Raw genomic sequence first — 21927 nt, 5'->3', positions numbered from 1 at the left:
CAAGTGGTAGATGGCTATGGCAGCTTGACAACGCTGTCGTATTTTGGCCATAACTTTAGCATACAATATCGGATTTAACATTCTATAGCTATAAACGAAGAGTGCAACAAGAGTTACAAATCTAGACACTCGTAGAGTTGATTCTATGTAGTTTCTATTCTCTATTTCACACAAAACAGAACTAATCTGGTTTGAATAGCAAACAATAAATTTCATAATGCATATTTGATGCTTCAGGGGCTTGGAATTAATGCCCGAATGTTAGCTTGACACTTGGGGATGCTCGAACATGTCTTAAAATGCTTTTGGGCTTCAATTGATCTTTCGTTGTCTCAGTTTTAGCAAAGATTTCATTGCTATAATACAGTGGCTAGCAAGCTTTTCTCAGGGAACACTAAATACCTATTGCTCTTAGATGTCATTCAAGTGCTTCATACAAATGTATTGATACTTAGCATTGGTCTATACACTCAAATATGATCTTGGACACTCGTGAGCTTTGGTTTTAAGCTTGGCAATATTCATATTGACTATGGTTCAAGTATCACTTGCTTCAGTGGCTTATGCAGTTACGGACTTGAAGTACATATTGGGTTTTATGCTTCTGGATGTATGCTCTATGAATCTTAAATGTCTAGACGTCATCACCATGATGTTCGAGCTTTGCTTTCTCATTTGGCATTCGACTTCTGCTTCAGTGGAAGCTACTTGGCTAATGTACTAAGCCACATTGGCACTTGGATGTACTACAAAGCATTTGGTTTATTTAGTTGAGCTTGAGCTTATTATAGTGAGACATTGAGACTCATTGTGACATGTGCATGCTCTCTTGACATTTACAAGATGAGGTTACTCTATCGTGGGATAATTTGATCTCTTGGCTTAGGCCTAATACTTATATCTATCAGGGTGTTGTCGATGGTATTTATATGCTTCTAGGTTATGTATTGAGCTTTGCTTAGTGGATTGTGCATCTAGCAACTCTCTTCATTACCCTTGAGACCAACCTTGTGCATGATGTCTATGCCTATTGCATGTATCATGTATGGCTTCTGACACACTGCAACTGTGACAGTTTTCAGTGTTATTTGTTCCTAGCTTCTTCTTTCTTGGTTGCTCATAGTTGGTTGTTGGTATATTGCAGCAACCTATCATTTCAGTTCTATGCATTCTATTTGAGGGCACTCACTTGGACTTTACACTCTTTTGCTTACAATTTGTGGACAGCTCATTACTTTGGTAGTATCTCGTGTCTCCCACTTGATTTAGTAGTGATTTTGGGGCTGATTTGCAGGGTATTAGAGCAGTTCGTCTTGCCCTTCTTTGTACTTGCTTGGTCTCATTATGGCTAGTGGTTCTCGCGACGGTACCATCTTCAATATTGAGAAACTAGATGGGACCAATTATAGCTATTGAAAGACCCATATACGACAGGTTTTAGTGCAGAAATTGTAGATTAGACCACTCAAAAATGGGGGTGCCAAACCTAAAAAACATTACAACCGAGGATTGGGATAAACTAGATGAGCGCTATGCAAGTCCACAATCATTTTATCACTCTCTAAATAGGTTCACTACAATGTTATAACTTAAAATTAAATTGCATATGAGCTTTGGGCACTGATTAAGAATCTTTATGACAAGCAGAGTCTTGTATCTCAAACGTCTGAAACAATTGATGGACCTTTGCATAAAGGAAAGTACTTCTATGTCTACACACTTAAATGAGTTTCACTCCATCATCACCCATTTAGCTTTCCAAAAAATTGAGTTCAAGGATACTTTGCATCCTTTATTCATGCTTGGTACTCTACTTCATGGAACACTTTCCATACCGCTCTCTATGCTAAGGATGGGCTAAAATTGCAGGATGTTGAGAGTGACCTCTTGACAAAAAAGGTGAATAGAAAGAATGTGGATGCTTCCCATACGTCACATGCATTGATTGTAAGAGGTCAGAATGATGGCAATGGCTGTGGTGGAGACTCTAACAGGTCTCAGTCTAAGACATGTGAACAATCTCATTGTAAGTCCGGTGGGTGTAAGTCCGGTCTTACTTGTCATTATTCTAGAAAAGCAGATCATATTTGGCTACATTGCCATAAAATATGCGAAGACAAGTGCAAGAAAAATGGAAATGGTAAAGTGCAAGACAAGAATGATGATTGGTCCCCTTATAGTGCTATTGATTGCCAAGTTGCAAAGGAGGTTTGGATTGGGAAACCTCCATCATATGCTCATTTTTCCATCTTTGGTTGTGAGGTATTCTACCATGTTTCCAAAGACAAACGTAGTAAGCAAGATCCTAAGTCTGTGAAATACATCTTTCTTGGTTATGGGGATGCAAGTGAGATGGGTTATCGCCTATGGGATCCACAAGCTCGCAAGGTTATCTGTAGCCATGATGCTATTTTTCATGAGAAAAATATGCATAAGCAACCTAAGCAGGTGATTGAGATACATAGGGCGATCTTTCAAGAGGAGCCTCCTACTCCTATACAACTAGCTAGACAGCTTGCAACAGTTGATGCTTCAGTGGCCCAAGCCCAATCTCTTGTTCACGATTAGCCTACTTTGAGATACTCTACTAGAGCTAGATGTCTACCTGAGTGCTTTGTGCTCTCCATGGATTATGTTATAGTGGCAGATACAGGTGAGCCGTTCTCTTATGATGAGGTCATGCACAAAGATAATAGTCACTCATCATGGGATAGGGCTATGAAGTTGAAATTTGACTCCTTATAGACTAACCATCTATGGGATTTGTTGAGAACCCTTCATCCGTAGTTTGCGTTTTTGTGTTTCTGTGTTTTGCATTTAGGGTTTGCAGCCCTACAAAGGGGCACCATCCTAGACTGACTGTGCCTATTTATATGCCACTCTCTCATTCATTTCTTACAGCTGATTCATTCAGTCCGTCACCTCTTCTTTCCAGCCTCTCCACTACCCTCACACCCCTTTAGGAGAACATTGCGGTTCATGGTTCATGGCTATCTTCATCATCTTCCTTGTGCTACGGCACCCTTGTTCCCTTGTATCACATTCACTCCATGATTCACAACTTCATCATTCCATTCATCAGAGTTTCTTCTCTCTTTTCTTCTCTTCTCCATATTTGCCGAGTTCACTCTGTGTTCGTCCCCGCAAACCCTACTGTCTCGCTGGTACGTCATCTTTTGACATGGTATCAGAGCTGGATCTACTCACCTAGCAGCGAAGATTCTCCATTCCAGTTAAGGCAAAGACCAGTGGCGGGTTCGGCATCCACTTTTCTTCTTCTTCCGCTGCATCAAAATCTCATTTTTGCAGATTTCAAGTGTTTCAGCTTGCTGCCCACATCCCGTTCGTGGAGGACATCTCAGCTGAAGCTATCCATTGCTGTCTCCATCAATTGGCACCTGATTTTCAGCCCTCTTCACACAGTTTGGAGCTTATTCCAGCTAGGCGACTGTTGTTCCTGTGCAGACCTGCTGCCGTACCGCCTGCCACATCATCATAGTCCTATTGCTTGCGTTTTTAGTCTTTCTCTCTCCTGCAGGCTATGTTGCCTCCGTTTTTTAATCTTTCTCTCTCCTCACTTGCGTTTTTCTACTGGTTGCAATCTCTTACTGCTGGTCGCATCCTCCTCCCACTAGCAGCTCACTTCCAACCCTTCCACTGCCCTCCCACCCTTTGAGGCGGACATTGCAGTTCGTGCTTCACACTACTCTTACATCCCTTAAGGCAGACATTGCGGTTCATGGCTCATGGTGGCTGACCTCTTCCTTCTTCAGCAAGGCACACTGGTATCCAGGGCTTCTTTACCAATAGACTGCCAGTCTACTAGGTGTTCCTACTGCGGTACGAACGGTCATCCCACCGAAGACTATCGACATCAACCTTTGCTCCCCACCCCTCCAGAGTACATGCGTTTTCCACCAGGCACTCCTTGTGCCACCTCTCCTTTCTAGGCCACAGAGATCGTTCTGTATCAGCTATCAGAGTACTATGCTCAAGGCAATAAGACACATCCGAAACGCACTAAGTCCGTTCGAGCACAGGGAGGATCGATTGGCGCTACGACCTCTTGGAGATCGTCACAATGCCAGCGGCAATCTTCTCCCACTTATTTTCAGGTACAATGGCTTCCACGGCCTACGATTCTACAGTCCGCTCCACCGAGAGACAATGATTGTTTGATACCGTCTCCTCATCAATCCGCTCCTTCGAGAGACAGTGGCTGCTCGACTCCTTCCTCTTCTTCGGCTACCCAGTCTGCTCCACTGAGAGACGGCGACTATTGCCCACCTCTTGCTCATTCTGAGCCCCACCCTTCTCCACCCTCGACTACTTAGGTTCGAGAGGCTACCTCTGGGAGCTCTTCAACATCCCAGATACCTTCTTCGGCATGACCGGCGGCACTTTCTTCGTCATTAAAAATTTCGGAGTCCGTGATCCATGAGTTTTTGGATTCCCTATCTACTTCAGAAGGGGATTCAGAGGGGGATGTTATTTCTTTGCCCTCAGAGGGGGCATCTACTTCTTCTTCGACTTCAGCAGGGGCCCCTCCACCTCCCACCTCAGAGGGGGAACCTACTCCCCATGAAGTTCTTCATCCATCCTCTACTTTCTTGGGGTGCCTGTCTTCGACTACTCATCTCTTCTATTGATACCCAGGATCTTCAAGTACCACCTACATCGAGACCTTGGAGGTTCAACCATGGCTTGGTGACAAGGCCTTCATATTCCTTCCAACATGGATACATGGAGCTAGTGGCTTCTCTCCCGAGGTTGTGTTTCGGGATCTCCAGTTCACTCTGTCTACTGGTCTTTACTACCAGTTCTCTTTTCGGTGGAAATCTTGGATCTTGGGGATCCTCTACATCTTCTTTCTCCTCTTCTCTTCTTGCCTTGGTCCCTTGGTCAGCATGGAGCCGCCTCCCGAGATTGAGTACGGACATATCCTTATGGTTCTTGGTACCACACAAAGTCCAACATTCCTCCTATGCATTGCATGATTTCATCCTCTATGTACTTGGGCAAGTGAACAATTTTCCTACGAGGGACATTGTCCAAGTGGCACCTACTCCATGAGCATTCTTCAGCCTGTAGCATTGCATCTCCACCTCACTCTTCTCTTGTTTCCCTTTTTGGTCCTGAGGGGGGATGTTGAGAGACCCTTCACCTGCAGTTTGCGTTTTTGTGTTTCTGCGTTTTGCATTTAGGGTTTGCGTTTAGGGTTTGCAGTCCCAAAAAGAGGCACCATCCTAGACTAAATGTGCCTATTTATAGGCCACTCTCATTCATTCCTTACGGCTGATTCATTTAGTCCGTCACCTCTTCTCTCCAACCTCTCCACTATCCTCACACCCCTTCAGGAGGACATTGCGGTTCGTGGTTCATGGCTATCTTCATCATCTTCCTTATGCTACGGCATCCTTGTTCCCTTGTATCACATTTACTCCATGATTTAGAACTTCATCATTCCATTCATCAGAGTTTCTTCTCTCTTCTCCATGTTTTCCGAGTTCACTCTGTGTTCCTCCCCGCAACCCTATTGTCTCGCTAGTATTCTTTTGACAAGATTTGGTATCACGGGGACGTGAAATTTTAAGATGCTTTAATCTTGCTAGTAACATTTGATTAAGTTATTAATCAAATGTGCAAGGTTGTTTAGCACATGTGATGCACATGGCAGTTATTTCATGGGAATGGGCCAAGGACCCCGAGGATGCAATGGGTGTTAAAGGCAAAAGTTGTGTTAAGTTATGCCAACTAGGTTTTGGTGGTCAGTTGGTGCCAGGTTGGACCCTAGGATAATTGTTTGGCCATTAAGTGTCAGTGGTGACACTAGGGACTAGCATTAATTAATTAATTAATACTAGTCTAAGGGTCAACAGAGGTTGGGAACCACTCCAAGTTGCAAATGGCCTAGCCAATTTCATTCTAGATGGGCATGTTTAATTTTGGGCAGGGTTAAAAGGGCTGAAATTAATTTTCAGAATTAATTAATTCTGAAATTTTAATTTAATGGCTGAAAATGCATTAGGAAGGCTGCCACTTGGCAAAACTTTCCCATGCAACTAGGGAGAAGGCTGTTGGAGGGCGGTGGAAGCTGAATGGCAGCCATTCGAGCTTGGTGGGGGGAGAGGAGGTGATCAGATTTGGCTGTGAGAGGCGATGACGACTGATCGCGTGCCACAACAGGAAAGGGAGCAGCAGGTTTTCTCTTCCGCCTCAAGAGAGAGAGCAGGCAGGAGAGGAGGGCTCGTCAGTCGAGCTAGTGTTTTATCCCCCTTTTGAAGCTGTTGGTGCCATCAGATTTGTCATCAGAGCTACGAATTTCTTTCTTTCTACAGCATTCTTTTGTCTCCTCCAGTCTATGCTCAAGTATTCTCAGCAATTCTCAGTCATTGGTAGCACAGTACAGCCAAATTTGGTGGACAGCAGAGAGTTTACTAGTAGTAAACCCTAAATTACAGCAGTAATTAGGGTTTAGCAACCACCTTGGGACCCATGCCATTAGTCAAAGGCATTGTACACTGAAATCAGCACCAGAATTTCGTGGAATTGTGAGGATTTCAAATGCCAGCCCATCTATTGTGAATTTGGGGCAGCATTTGACTAGTTGGGATTCCATTAGAGCAGTTCCTAGGTGAAAATCAAGGGGTAATTTTCCCGAATACTTTGCTGATTATTGGAACAGCAAGGGGCTTTTGAATCATCCAAGGAGATCATGAAATCTCGGCTTGTAATTTATCCATCAACAATTGAAATTAAAGAAATACCGAAAGGGGCGCCAGTTTTGGGGACAACAGGGTGTCCACTGTCCAAGTTTATAAAGGTAAAGTGAGCATTTCAGTTTATGTTCACTTGCTAATTGCTGTAATTAAGTGCTTAATCAGGTTAAACCACCCCATCCGAGAAGGAAGGCTGGTTTCATTTGGTTTCTTTACCTAGTGGCAAGGAAGCATCGCTATACAAGTGGGTATACAAGTTGAAAAGTATATAAGGCCAAATTGATAGCTAAGAATTTCGAGTAAGAATATGAATGAAGTCTTTTCTCCTGTGGTCAAAATAACAACCCTACGCTTGGTACTAGCATTGGTTGCTCAACTAGATCTGGACCTTTATGAGATGGATGTAAAGACAACTTTTTTACATAGGGACTTGCATGATGAGATCTAACCTAAGGACTTTGAAAAAAAGATAAGGAACACCTAGTGTGCAAGTTGAAAAATAACCTTTATGGCCTTATGCAAGCACCTAGGGAATGGTACCACAAGTTTAATGCTTTTATGCATTCACAAGGATATAGCCGCATTGCAAAGAATCCGTGTTTATACACAAAGAAGGCTCATGATGGTAGCCTTATGATTTTGGTACTCTATGTGGATGGCATGCTTATTGCTAGGAGAGCTCATAATGAGTTGGACGTCTTGAAAACTCAGCTCAAGAAGAGCTTTGAGATGAAGGACATAAGACAGGCCTTGCACGTTCTTGGAATGTGCATCATGCACCATCGCTCTAAGGGATTCCTTTATTTGTCACAGGAGTATATCTAGAAAGCCCTTAAGTAGTTTTATACGAGGATAGTAAGCCTATTGGCTGTTCTCTACCTTCTGATGTGAAGGTAAGTCAAGCCAATTTTCCACAGTATGATGAGCAGAAGGCCGAGATGGCCAAAATCCCTTATGCATCCACCGTGGGCAGTTTGATATATATGCCATAATAGACACTCATCTTTGCAGCTTTGCCGTCCTCAAGTCCTATGTGATGTTCAACCCCCTTGTCTTCCCTCAATTCTTGATACACTATAGCAAACACCTAAGGGAACTTGACATAGATGTCAACATAATCTTGCTTTTCTTTCTCTATAGCAAACATCTTATTCTTTGTGCTGTTTTGTGTATTTCTCCTACTTATGAGCCTTAATCTAAGTCAAACAAGGACATTGGGAGCTCTATCACTGTCTTAGTCTATCAGTCTATATGTGTGTAAGTCTTCTCCATTAAAGGCATATCATTTGGAGATTAGGTTTTCTAGGTTTTGATCAGCTCATCCATTGTTTCTATTAGCTTGTTCACAATACACACAATTGGGCGGTTAGTTTCGTGTAGATACCTCCTTTGGCAGTATTAGATTGACATCTTTCATGCAAATGACCTATTTATAGGCTGCCACTCACATGCCTCCACACATCATTGATCCAACCATCATTCTCTAACATCTTTCTTAGTCAGATTCTGATCTCTGCCATCAGTCCAATGCCCCAGCTGAGACACTTCCACACTTGTAGGGGCTGATTATAATGCAGCCTTGTGTCAGTTTTTGAATCAGTTTTTCCCTTTGTTTCTTTTGTGTTTCATCTGTCCTTCTCCTCTCCATGTTTCTTTCCTTCCATTGCATACTCCCATATGGTATCATCACCAAGAAGACTGATGGAGAGCATTCAATCTGCAGCGTTTTATCCCTGATCTATTTTGTTTTACCTCCCTGAAGCCAAGCAGCTCTTGTTACTTATCCAACAGCAAGTATCAGACTTCAGCCAGTTGTTTCCAGCTTCAACGACTCATTTTCAGCCAGACACAGGTCCTCTTCTCAAAATGCAGCTTCACCTTTCTTCCTTAATACACGAGCTGTCCCAGCATTGTCAGTAGTCATTTCCATGAGAGTGCACAATGGAAGAGGAACATGAACATGAAGAGGAAAGGAGAGGAAAGAAGACAGCAGGAATGAAAGAGAAATCTGGACTAAATCTGGAAAGAATGTTGAATACAATGATGGACTGATCAGTCCCTGCACACAGCCCAAAGCGTCAATGAGGGCACCGAATCAGGATGGATTGATGATAGCACCAAAGATGGTGATGGAGACTAAGATGGAGTGCACAGCCAGCAATCCTAACAAATGACGGAGAAGGTTAAAGGCTAGAATGAGGCACCAGATTGTAGATGACAACAAGGGACAGTCGGCACTACAATGTCCTCCGTGAAAGGGGTATGGGCAGCAAGCTGAAAACACTTGAAACCTACAAAAACAAGATATTGATGCAGCGGAAGAAGAAGAAGAGAAGTGGATGCCGAACCCGCCACCGGTCTTTGCCTTCACTGGAATGGAGAATCTATGCCGTTGTTTAACAACATCCAGCTCTGATACCATGTCAAAAGATTACGTACCAGCGAGACAGTAGGGTTTGCAAGAAGAAACACAGAGTGAACTCGGTAAACATGGAGGAGAGAAGAGAAGAGAGAAGAAACTCTGATGAATGGAATGATGAAGTTCTGAATCATAGCACAAGGAAGATGATGAAGACAACCACGAACCACGAACCGCAATGTCCTCCAGAAGGGGTGTGAGGGCAGTGGAGAGGCTGGAGGGAAGAGGTGACAGACTGAATGAATCAGCCGTGAGGAATGAATGAGAGAGTGGCCTATAAATAGACATATTCAGTCTAGGATGGCGCCCCTTTTTGGGGCTGCAAACCCTAAACGCAAAACGTAAAAACACACAAATGCAAAAATGCAAACAGCGGGTGAAGGGTGAAGGGTTTCTCAACATTTGCTAGTGATGAGTATAAAAATTGGACTCAAGCTCCCACTGCTACTGTTGTGTTATACAATACATACGTCTCTAATATAGATTTTTGGGATGAGGTGAATCGCACCAACCAAATGGTTGATCCTATAATGCACATATTGAGGCTTGCAGATGGCATGGATCCATGCATTGGGAAGATCTATGAAGGTATGGATCCCATGATTGAGAAGTTGGAGAGTTTGGAATCAAATGCAAACATGTATGAGCATATCAAGGAGTTATGCATCAACAAATGGAATGAGTATAACTCTCCTATGCATATTGCAGCATATGTGCTTGATCTTGAGTTTCAAGGAAAGACGTAAAAAAAAAGACCTTGAGGTGGTCAAGGCTTGGAACACATTGCTTGCAAGGCTTTATCCTAGCCATGGAATGCAACGCAAAATTAAAAATCGGCTCTCTTTGTATCAGTAAACATTATCTAGCTCTCAAAATTTTCAATATTATCTAGCTTTATTTAATTAAATTTTAGATTATTAATTCTGAAAATTAATTTAATAATTATTTATGGCTCAAAAAAATAATATGATTGGCCAACAATTAAATCACCCAATCTATGCTCCTATGCTAAGAAGCTAGACCCCTAGATCTTTTCTCTATATACAAGTGTCAATGTATCAAAAAGATAAAATTGCATATGTGTGCATTGTCTCTCAAGTGCATCTAGTGCAGCAAAGCCCTGTGCTAGCTTATCCCTTGATCCCTCCCACATGAAGAAATGTGGCCTTTGAAGCTTGAAACCAAATATACATGTGATTGACAATCTTAATGGGCTCTCTACCAAATGTAAACTAGTGCTTTGATGTGGTCACCCAAGCCTATGCGGTATTATTAGTTAAATACAATGGCATTGGTCTTCCCAAGGGTTTTAATAGGTCTATGTTGTTTAGCAAGTAAAATTAAAATTAATACTATTTAACTCCACAAAAATAGCCCCAAAAAGAATTATTTATGAAAAAGTGCATTTTATCATTGACAATAGGACAAATGCCCCAAAAATCTTCTATAGAAGGACATTTTGTGGGCATCTTCAGTTTATCCCTCATCATCATCACTCTCTCCCAATCATCAGCCACCATCACTCTACCCTCGCTACCACAACTCCACCAAAGGTTGCCATCATTATTTCTTTCTCAGCAATCTTCATGAGAATCCTTCCATTGTTGTCATTAAGACTTCCATTGTTGGTGGTTGATATGCTAGTCTTTCAGTCTTGATTATCACTTTGGAGGTCTTTATTGTTGGGTATCTCACACGCCTTACTTACGCCTACGCTCATATGGGAGTGTGCGGGTGATCACTAGGACACTGGGGCACTTTTTACTCTCGGTAGGAGAGGTTTTTTCCCCCAGATTATGTGTACTATTTTGTATGTGCTTGTGGTGCACACTTACGGGCACTTACTGTGTTCGGGTGTGAACAGCCCCTTATAACCCTAAGGTATAAGGGTTATCATTTGTACTTTCATCTGACACTCTATTCAGTACTATTGCATTGGGTGTCGTGCTCAACTCTGTCTCTCACTCTCACACTGTCTACTGCACTTCAGCTGCACCTCGATCCTCTCCCATCTGACATTTGGTATCAGAGCTCAGCTCAGAGCAGTCTTCAGTCTGCAGTCTGCAGCCCCCGCCAGTTCTGCCCCAGCCGCCTGTTCCTGCCCAGTCCTGCCTGCGCCTGTCAGTCCGTCAGCGCGCAGCACCAGACGACTCCTCTGCCCAGCGTGCAGCTCCAACAACCAGCGCGCCACCTGTACCTGCGTGCTGCCACCTCTGCCCAGCGAGTCCTCTGCCCTGTGTCTGCCCAGAGTGCCCCTTCGCCTGTCAGTCTGCCTGCGCAGCCTCCCTGCGCTGAGCTAGCCTGTGCCGTCAGCTCCAGCTGCCAGAGCGCCACCTGTCTCCACCACCCAGTCCTGGGTGCCGCCTCCTCTGCCCAGCGCGCGCCCAGTCCTGCCTGCGCGTGTCACTGGACCTGCACGCCTGTACCTGTGCGTCAGTCCGACTGTACCCAGCAGTCACTACCTCGGGAATCGTGCCCGTCGTCAACACGCAGAGGTAACATTCTGCACTTTTCTTTTACACAGGAGTTCGTGCAACAGGTTCAGGTTCAGCATTGGGAAACGTGCTGAACAGCAGGTTCAGTTTTCAGCATTGGGAAACGTGCTGTGTCTGTCTGTGACACATTGAATGCACATTTTGGGGCTTTTGTAACAGACATTTGTGACAGAAATTTTGGGCAGAAAATTTTGGGGTTTTTGATGTTTTAGTGCTGCTGAGCACTAATTGCACCTTGGGAAGCGTGCATCAGTGACAGTTTTTTTGACAGAGTACCCTTTGCACATTAATTGCAGACTTGTGTTTGCTGCAATTTCTGGAAATTTCCAGATTTCCAGCCCGTACTGCATTGACATTGCTCTATTGCCTTTTGGGAAATAATGGCAAATCAGGGAGGAGATGTATTCACCTATGTGTCCAAGGAAGACCGATTGGACGGGAACAATTATTCCCTTTGGTCTTTCATGATGAAGAATGTATTAGTGGCAAAAAATTTGTGGGATTATGTCAGTGGAGAGGAAGCACGACCGGGAGTTGTGGCTCCCGCTACTCCTCCTCTAGGAGGACGTGCAAGAGGGCAACCTCAGCACCCTCCACCTCAGCCCGCTCAGCCACTTCCCCCAAGAACTGCAGCTCAGAAAACTTGGGATACACGGGATGCACAGGCTATGTCGCTGATTGCATTGGCAGTTCAACGTTCTATCATTCCTCATATTCGTTCAGCAGCTTCTTCACAAGAAGCTTGGTTGATATTGGAGCAGATGTTTGCAGGAAAGAATGAGACTCGCATCTCTTTCTTGAAGAAAGAGCTAGAGACTCTAAAGATGAATGAGGGTGATTCTATGCAGGATCATCTCAACAAAATTCAGGACTTGCGGGAGCAACTCATGAATGTGGATGAGTACTACTCAGATGCGCAGCTGATTTCTACGACATTGAATTCACTGCCTCCCTCTTACTTGGCTTTTCATACTGCCTTGAACCTCACTATGAGGATTTCGAAAGAGCCCATCACTTTCATTCAGCTTGTCAGTTTGCTTCTAGAGGAGGAACAAACTAGACGGAACAGTGGTGTGGATGGTATAGCCTCTGAGCAGGCTTTTATGTCAAGGCAGAAGGGTAAAAACAGCCAAGGGAAAAATGCTTCGCAGAGTTCTGGTAGTAGTAACACTTCACAGACAAGTCAGAAACAGGGGGGCACGCAAGCCAAGAAAGGAAAATGCCATTACTGCAAGAAGCCTGGCCACTACATCACTGAGTGCAGGAAGCGCATCGCCAAAGAGAAGAAGAAGGAGTCAGGGATGTCTGTTTCTGCAGCTCCTTCCACTGCTAGTGAGTCCGCGTCCTTTGTTGCAGACAGGGACTATTGTTTTTACACTTGCAGTTATGATGTCTCTTGGGCTGATAGAGCATTTAGCTCTACAGAAGATGCTGACACTTGGTTCTTTGACAGTGGTGCTTCACGGCATATCACATCTCGTAGAGATTTGTTTGCTTCTCTTGGTGCACCTCCCGTTCGGAAGTCTGTTCAGTGTGCTAATAATGCATCATACCCTGTTCGTGGTATTGGGGAGATTCAGCTTACAGCCATTGATGGCTCTATTCTCCGCCTACAGGATGCTTTGTATGTGCCTGGCATTAAGAAGAATCTGCTTTCCATTTCTTCTATGGCACGTTGTGGTTTGCAGGTCACCTTTGATGATGACCGTTGCATGGTCCGTGACAAGGAACACATGACATTGGTCTTGACAGGTTCTCTGTGTCATGGGTTATATGAGTTGGATGCTCTTTCGGTAGATCAGTCTGCATATTTGACATCCACTCTTACTCCTGCTATGTTAGAGGCAGAGTTATGGCATGCTCGTTTGGGGCATGTAAACTATGGCAGCTTGATGCTATTACAGCGTACTCAGATGTTGGATGGATTACCTCTCTTGGAGAGACCTCCTGAGCATTTATGCGAGGGTTGCATTTTGGGGAAAATGCATCGTTTCTCTTTTCCCCGTGATGTTGCTTTTAGAGCAACAGCCAGATTGCAGCTTGTGCATTCGGATGTTTGTGGGCCCATGCAGACACAGTCATTGGGTGGTTGTTACTATTTTGTAACATTTATTGATGACTTTACACGTTTGTGCTGGGTCTACTGCTTGAAAAAGAAGTCAGAAGTGTATGATGCATTTTTGGCTTTCAGTGCACTTGTGGAAACTCAGTCTGGTTGCAAGATTAAGACTCTCCGTTCGGACCGAGGGGGGGAATACATGTCCTCTATGCTGAATTCTTATTTGCAGCAGAAGGGCATTATCCATCAGTACACTACTGCATATACTCCACAGCAGAATGGGGTAGCAGAGAGAAAAAATCGGTCACTCATGGAGATGGCCAGATGTATGCTGAAGGCAAAGAGTTTGCCTCATAGTTTTTGGATGGAAGCCGTCATGTGCGCTTGCCACATTTTGAACAGATGCCCTACCAAGGCCTTGAAAACCGTCACACCTTTTGAGGCTTGGCACAGCCGCAAACCTTCTGTTGGCCACTTCCGTACTTTTGGGTGTCTTGCATATGCCCATATTCCACAGGTACTTCGAAAGAAGTTGGACAACAAGGCTGTAAAATGCATCTTTATGGGATATAGCAACGAAAGCAAAGGCTACAGACTCTATGATCCCGTGACCAAGAAGGTTTTTGTCAGCAGGGATGTTGTATTTGATGAAAAATCAGAATTATCCTTGGCTGGTTTTGATACATATCAGGCTGCCCGTGATGTCTTTGAAGGGCTGCTGCCCATCACATTTGGTGATTCAGCTGGTACTTCAGCAAATGAACCTAATGTTCAGCCAGCTGCTCCTATGGAACATGCAGTAAATCAGCACATTGCTGAAACTGAAATTCAGCAGGAACTTGTACACAGTCAGGAAGCAAGACAGGTGCCTAGATGGTACACGCAGACTATGAGAGATAGTCATTTGGAAACACCCTTGGCTGGTCGTACTCGAAGGCAAACTCGACTGCATGATTCAGCACATTCCATGGAGTTTGTTATGGCAGCATGTACTCATGATAATGAGGAGCCTGAATGTTTTGAGGATGCACGACATAGTGTGCATTGGATGGCAGCCATGCAAGCTGAATTGGATTCTATTCATAAGAATCATACTTGGGATTTGGTGTCTTTGCCAGTTGGCAAGCGTGCCATTGGTACGAAATGGGTCTACAAATTGAAAAGGAATGCAGATGGATCCATAGATAAGTACAAGGCACGGCTGGTAGCTAAAGGCTACGCACAGAAAAAGGGCATTGACTATGAGGAGACCTTTGCTCCTACCTCCCGTATGACGACCATTCGGTCTATGATTGCCTTGGCTGCACATTTTGGTTGGAAAGTGCATCAGCTGGATATAAAGACTGCATTCTTACATGGGGAACTTCAGGAAGAAGTGTATGTACAGCAGCCCATTGGTTTTGCAGTTGAAGGCTCAGAAAATTTAGTATGCAAGCTGAAAAAAGCTCTATATGGTTTGAAACAAGCTCCACGAGCTTGGTACGCAAAGATAGATGCCTTCTTGCTTAGTCAGGGGTTTGTAAACAGCCCATCTGAGTCTACCCTTTATGTACATAAAGAGGGGGGATCCATGCTGATTTTGTGTCTATATGTAGACGACCTTTTGCTCACTGGAACACGTGCTGATCAGATTTCAGCATTCAAAAATAATTTACAGCAAACTTTTGACATGTCTGACTTGGGTATTTTGCACTATTACTTGGGCATCCAGTTTGTACATGATGCTAGAGGCATTGGATTATGTCAGTCAAGGTACATTGGGCAACTTCTTGAGAAGTTTGGCTTACAGGATTGCAAGCCAGTTTGTACACCCATGGAACCTGGGCTCAAACTGTCATTACATGATGACAGTGATTTGTTTGATATCCATACTTATGCTCCAGCAGTGGGATGTCTCATCTATCTATGCCACACTCGGCCAGACATACAGTTTGCCGTTTCAGTTTTGAGCAGGTACATGCATCAGCCTCGTATGTCGCATTGGCAAGCTGTGAAGCGTGTGTTTCGTTACTTGCAGGGTACTAGAGCTCTTGGATTGCTTTATGCCAAGGGGGGACCACTGCAGTTACATGCTTACAGTGACTCTGATTGGGCTGGTGATTTTGATACTCGTCACTCCACTAGTGGCAATTGTTTCTTTCTTGGCTCGTCATGCATTTCTTGGCTTAGCAAGAAACAATCCACTGTTGCCACGTCGTCATGTGAAGCTGAGTACAAGGCAGCCTTCACTACTGCAGTTGAGTGCGTATGGCTTAGACGCTTACTTGCTGATTTGGATGTATCTGTTACGGAGCCTACTCCTTTATATACTGACAGTCAGAGTGCCATTGCAGTGGCACGGAACCCTGTGTTTCATGCTCGCACGAAACACATAGAGATTCACTACCACTTTGTAAGAGAGAGGCTACATGCAGGTGATATCAGCCTTGTCTACTGTCCTACCACCAGCAATGTGGCAGACATCTTCACCAAAGCTCTTCCACGAGACAAATTTGAAGCATTTCGCGATGCTTTGAATTTGACGCCCTTTGGTGGCGGATGATCCTTGTACACTTGATCACTCTTCACTCCAGGGGGGTTTGTTGGGTATCTCACACGCCTTACTTACGCCTACGCTCATATGGGAGTGTGCGGGTGATCACTAGGACACTGGGGCACTTTTTACTCTCGGTAGGAGAGGTTTTTTCCCCCAGATTATGTGTACTATTTTGTATGTGCTTGTGGTGCACACTTACGGGCACTTACTGTGTTCGGGTGTGAACAGCCCCTTATAACCCTAAGGTATAAGGGTTATCATTTGTACTTTCATCTGACACTCTATTCAGTACTATTGCATTGGGTGTCGTGCTCAACTCTGTCTCTCACTCTCACACTGTCTACTGCACTTCAGCTGCACCTCGATCCTCTCCCATCTGACATTTATAGTCTCTATTAGAGTCCTTGTCCAGATGGTCGTGCTCTACCATGTTAGAAAACCTGCAAAAAATCAAGAAATATGTTGTCTTGATGGGGATTGTCTCCTAGAGTGGATGCCAACATGCTTTGAGCTCCATTTCGATTTCAGCTGCCTTTTGGGATGAAAGAAGATCTGCTGCCTACTCCAAAGTTTTTGTTTTAATGCCAACTGACATTATTGGAGGAAGGTGACCTGCCAGAAGGATGAAATTGTTAGCCTGCCATATTTTGTTAGTCTCTCATCTCTTGGTTGTCAGCCTTGCCAGAGTCTGACAGGGACACTGGAGCTCTAACTGTTCTAGAGCACTTGATTTGTGTGTATTCCTTTTTTAGTGAGTGTCAAGAGTGTTCACACCATGCAGGCCATAGTCTTCAGTAGTCGGGAGGAGCTAGTTATTTGTGATCTGCCTAGGGCAGCCTGTTTTCCAGAGGGCGGCAGCATTATCTGCATCAGTTGGGGCTGGTCAGGCAGATTTAGTGAGATTTGGCTACATATAGCGAGGCCACTTGTGGGGTAGGGCATCTCTATTGTGTCATCTATAGGTGTTGATTCAGATTGCTGTATTCTTCTTCATCATTTGTGAGGACTGTTGGCTACATAGTCTGTCTCCATCTTCGTCACCGTCTCCGGTGCTGTCATCATTTTCCAGCCTGATCTAGATTCCTTGCTAATGCTTTGGGCTGCATGCATGGATTGATCAGTCCATCATTGTATTTAGCATTCTTTAGAGGTTCAGTGCAGATTTCTCTTTCATTCCTACTCATTTTCTCTCCATGTTCGTGTTCCTCTTCCATTGGGACTCACATGGTATGATCATCTAAGTGAGGACACAAAGGTGTCCTTCAGAGAAGACCACCCTACTACTGAAAACATAAATTTTCAGCCTGCTATTTGTTGCAGAAAACACATCACTTTACCACATAAAGAGAAAGCCACTTGCAAGGCGGGATGAATCCAAGAGAAATTTCTATGATGGATGGCAACCTATGGAGAGACCATTGGTTCTATGATGGATGGCAACCTATGGAGAGACCATTCAAGCAAAGCTATGTTGCACCTATGGTTACAAAGGTCCTCTTCAAAAAAATGACATTCCTTCAAAGACTTTGAGAGCTTCCACAATAGAGATATCCCCACCTAGCATCCACACAATTAGCAAAGGAGGTTGATACCCAATGCTAATATGCCCAAATGCTTACCTGGCTAAGCCTTCGTGGGATGAGGATAGATGCACTCCTACAATTTGACTATAGGCTAGACTTCACTTGCACTCAAATGCCCAAAGCTAACAAAGTGATCAAGATAGACATTGTGAGATTAGATGTAGAGAGGATTTGGTTGAGGCTTGTGCAATGATTGGGCTTGAAGATGAAACAATATTAGGCACTTAAACCTCTCTCCTGATGGATTTATCACACCCCTAGCAAACTAGGCACACACCTTTCACATAGTATCACATGTTCCACGGCCAAAGCCACCACTCCTTGCCACACTAACTACGGAGAAATATAGCGAGGGTACAAGGGTATTGCATCAGATGACTAAGTTATGCCACATGGAGGTAGAGTTAGAGGATCACCGCATATGCCATTGCATAGAGTACCATAAGATTGGAGGGCAATAACATTGCCTCTTCCTAAAGGGCTTCAAACCACTATGCCAGCAGACCATGAAATATGAGGCTTGGAGATGTGTAGGGCTTTTCTTATTCAAGCTCCTACATGAAAAAGAGACCCTATTCAGAGACATGCTTAGAGCCACCTACACAAAGGATGCATACCGACTTCCTCACCACAATGAGCACCAAAGTTTCTGCCCATATTGGCTACCTCTCCAAAACACTAAGAAAAAATTTGTAATAGGACAATTTTGTACATGTGGGTATATGCCTTAATAGAATGGGCTCCTTGAAGGAGCAATTCAACAAATCATTGAGCTTGAGATTGCACTTGTGGTGACCTTGAATCCCTTGCATGGAATGGCAACAAGATCAACCACCTACACGAGAAAGATGACAATCATCTACATGCATGGACTTCATAGATACACAATGCTCAAAGTTGAAGCTTGCAACGCCTCTGAAAGAGCCTTTCGACCTTTCGCATGAGGCAAAGAGCATTCAAATCTTCAAAAATAAGGACTATAGGTTACAACTAGTTGCCCTTTGAAATTCTAGGCTACCTTCAAGTTTGAGATATGTAGATGTATAGGTAGGAGTCGTCTTCTTGTTATCTGAAAACTACGCTAATTTTCATTTATTATGAAAGGATACTGGCATGTTTATTTCAACACAATGAATCCTGAGGTAAAGTAGCGTGTAGAAGAGCGCAATTGAAGAATAAGAGAGCAACTCAGGCAGTCACTGTGAGTTGCGGGAAGAGAAACATGCAGGCGGGCGCCTTGAGACTAAACAGAAGTAAATGCGTTCAAGCTACAAACTGGAGTCGCGGGAAGAGAACATGCAGTCGCGCGGGCGCCCTGAGACTGAACAAAAGTAAATGCGTTCAAGCTACAAACTCAATTTTCAGACGTAAATTGCCTGTGAAGCTGATTATGATCGTAGTCCAGGACAGCTGGGGTTGCTTCTTCCACGGGGCAGCCATAGCTAACTCTAACTTGCACATTCTAGACACAGACAGACGCATAACGAGGGAGAGAGGGAAATAGACAAGAAAAAGAAGAGCGATTATTACGTAGTGGGACACAGACAGAGAGAGATCAGCGAGAGAGTGCGTACAAGTGTGAGTATGTCACGAGAGCTGCCTCGTGGTCTGTAATTCCAAAGCGACACCACCTTTCTGTTGCCTCGTGGTCGCAAAAACACTTTTCAGATTTTGGGGTTCTTTTTACACGTGCAGCTTAGAGCAGCTTTCCATGAGCTTAAAGTGGTGTCACGCGCAGACATGTTAGATCTTTTCACGTCGTACAAGTAAAGTTTGCTAGGTGTGACATGCCTTTTTTCTTTCTTAGTTACTGAATTTATAGGCACCTTTACGTTTGAATGCAAGCATAGGCTAAACGTATGGCAGCATTGTTACATATCTAGCTACAAATTGACCATGCGCTACTACAAATATCAACACTCTCTACTACAATTTACCATCTCCAATACACGTGGTATGAGTAAATTCTTAGATTTTGTATTTATCACAATATTTAAGTTGTTTTTGCTCGAAACAACTATTTGTGACTTGAAAAGAAGTAAAATATGGTATGATGTATAGAGTTATTTCCTCAAGGATTGCAAGAACAAAGCCTGATCGATTCAATGACCCAAAATTCTGCCCTTTGATATGGAGATATTTCCCCGTAGGTTCGGATGGGAGATCCGGCTCGATGACAAGTGAAGATGGATAAAACTTCAATGAGTACAAAAAAAAGGATTGAAACTCCCCACTATACTACCTCATGGAAAGTTACTCATAGTACTCTCTTTTGCTAAACATCTTTTAGCTTTTAAAATTATCATTTTACTTTTTTATTTTCATGGGTAGAATTTGTATTTTTGGCCTACTCAACCCAATGTCATACTGATCACTTTGATACTTTTCTTTAGAACATAAAATATCTAAAATATTTATTCAATTTTTGAATAGCATGAGATGACTTGGACCTTTTCGATTCTCAAAATAAAGTATTGAATAAGACCTACATTGACGAAAAATTTACTGAATGTCTTACACCTTTTGAATTCTTCTTCTTCTTCTTCTTCTTCCCTTTTGCGACTATCTTTGTCTATCTTACTCAATATTCACCAAAAAAAAACTGCATTTTACTATTTTTTATCTAGGAAAAAAAGAAGGTGAATTTTTATTGGTCCTTTTATTGAAAGGATAAATTTTGATTGTTGTTTTGTGTTCGAAGGCCTATGTCAAAATCTATCCAATTTTTAAAGATTCACTTGTTATTCAAACTTGATTTTCCAGGCATGCATACAAAAGAGTCCTTTAAATTTGAATATACATTTGTCAAGACTCATAAATATGCATTAATATAGCTATTAATACATGTCGCATGAAAGAAAATTTAGTGCCTAATGCTCTATAGAGGCGAGCTCACGCTCAACCGCCAAGACCCACGGACTGCTTATTGTTCAAGTGTTTCGAGCGAACACCTATGGCTATCTCTCACCTAGTCGATGCACCTTTGATCCTACCAGGGTGTAGTGAGCTTACCTTGATGCCCAAACAAGTTGCCTCCTCCCTCAAGCATACCGGTAGCTCCACGATTCACAATGCAAGCTCAAGCAACCTTAAGCCTCCACCTTCAAGCTCCATCCTCCATAGTTGCGTGTGAGACAAGAGAAGAGAAGAGAAGAAGAGAGGATATGACGGAGAGCTTCTTCTCCTTAATCCCTCACCCTCACACACTCACTCCGTCGTACTCTTACACTCCCTCTCTCAAGCACACATAAGCAAGAAGGAGAGAAGAAGATGAGTCCACTTTGCTACACACCAAAGAATGAGCTCCTCATTCACTTTTCAACTTTATATACAAAACCCTAAATCCCTTTTGGGCGGTTATCCCCTTGTTTACATGGCCGGCCATTGGCCCTCTTTCCCATTGTCCTTCTATCTTCCTAGCTTCCTTCCTACCACCGATCTACCTTTACAATTTACACAGGAGGAAGCATGGCACTCTTTTACAAAAAGTTTTAGGGGCACCTCACTTTTAAAAGTGTGCTTTTGCCTTTGCCTTAGTTTTTGAGACCGCCCTTGCGCTTTCAATCGTTTCCATTCCTACTTCTTCCATTGTGTCCAATTTCCTTCTGGGCCTTTATGGGCCTAGAGTGAATTGAGTGGATGATGGGGCCTCCGAAGTTAGTGGGTTGCATCATTTGTATTTACCTGAAAAGAAAAGAATGTACACTATCTGGGGACATGTCTATCTTACCGTGTGGTGCATTGTGCTCGTGCTAGTCAAATTGGGAGTTGGGTTAAGCCTCAAGCAAGCTTGGGTGTTGTCCCACACTTGAGGACCCAATTTGTGCATAGGGGAGGTGCAGTGGGTGTAGCTTAGGGGATAGGTTTTGGAAGACCTATCCTTGAGGTGCCCTAAGCATGGAGTGGGAAAGCAACAATGGGTTAGGGAGCTAGAGATGGAGCCGTCCGACCGAGGCCACTAGGGATGCACCTAACTTAAGAACCCCTAGGTGTAGTGACTGTGGTCAATGTGGAGCTAGCTACTTTTTCTTATGATTTCCTTCTCTTTGCATATTAGTCTCTCTTTTTTTTCCTTTTTTTTTTTGGGAATTACATAGTCATGACAAGGGCTAATCC

The 21927-nt window shown here is 43.6% G+C and overlaps 1 protein-coding gene across 5 annotated transcripts in view; it reads right to left on the bottom strand.

Annotated features, from left to right (window-relative positions):
• Positions 1-19457, bottom strand: part of LOC148025651 (G-protein coupled receptor) — a 191152-nt gene extending 171695 nt beyond the window's left edge. For 4 of the 5 annotated variants that reach the window (XR_015693132.1, XR_015693133.1, XM_087692865.1 and 1 more), the window contains exon 1: positions 19188-19342. Coding sequence is in view for 1 of the 5 variants with exons in the window: in XM_087692864.1 (XP_087548990.1) it covers positions 19188-19293 (106 nt within the window). In the remaining 4 variants the exon portion in view is untranslated. Of the gene's footprint in view, positions 1-19187; positions 19343-19385 lie in introns of those variants that run through there. The other variant, XM_087692866.1, reaches the window with a different exon arrangement.
• Positions 19458-21927: the final 2470 nt, after the last annotated feature.

The sequence above is a fragment of the Lygodium microphyllum genome, chromosome 14 (genome assembly GCF_053477565.2).
Source record: "Lygodium microphyllum isolate KBCC chromosome 14, Lygodium_microphyllum_v1.1.10, whole genome shotgun sequence".
Classification (NCBI taxonomy): Eukaryota; Viridiplantae; Streptophyta; class Polypodiopsida; order Schizaeales; family Lygodiaceae; genus Lygodium; species Lygodium microphyllum.
This window is presented reverse-complemented; position numbering and strand designations above follow the sequence as displayed.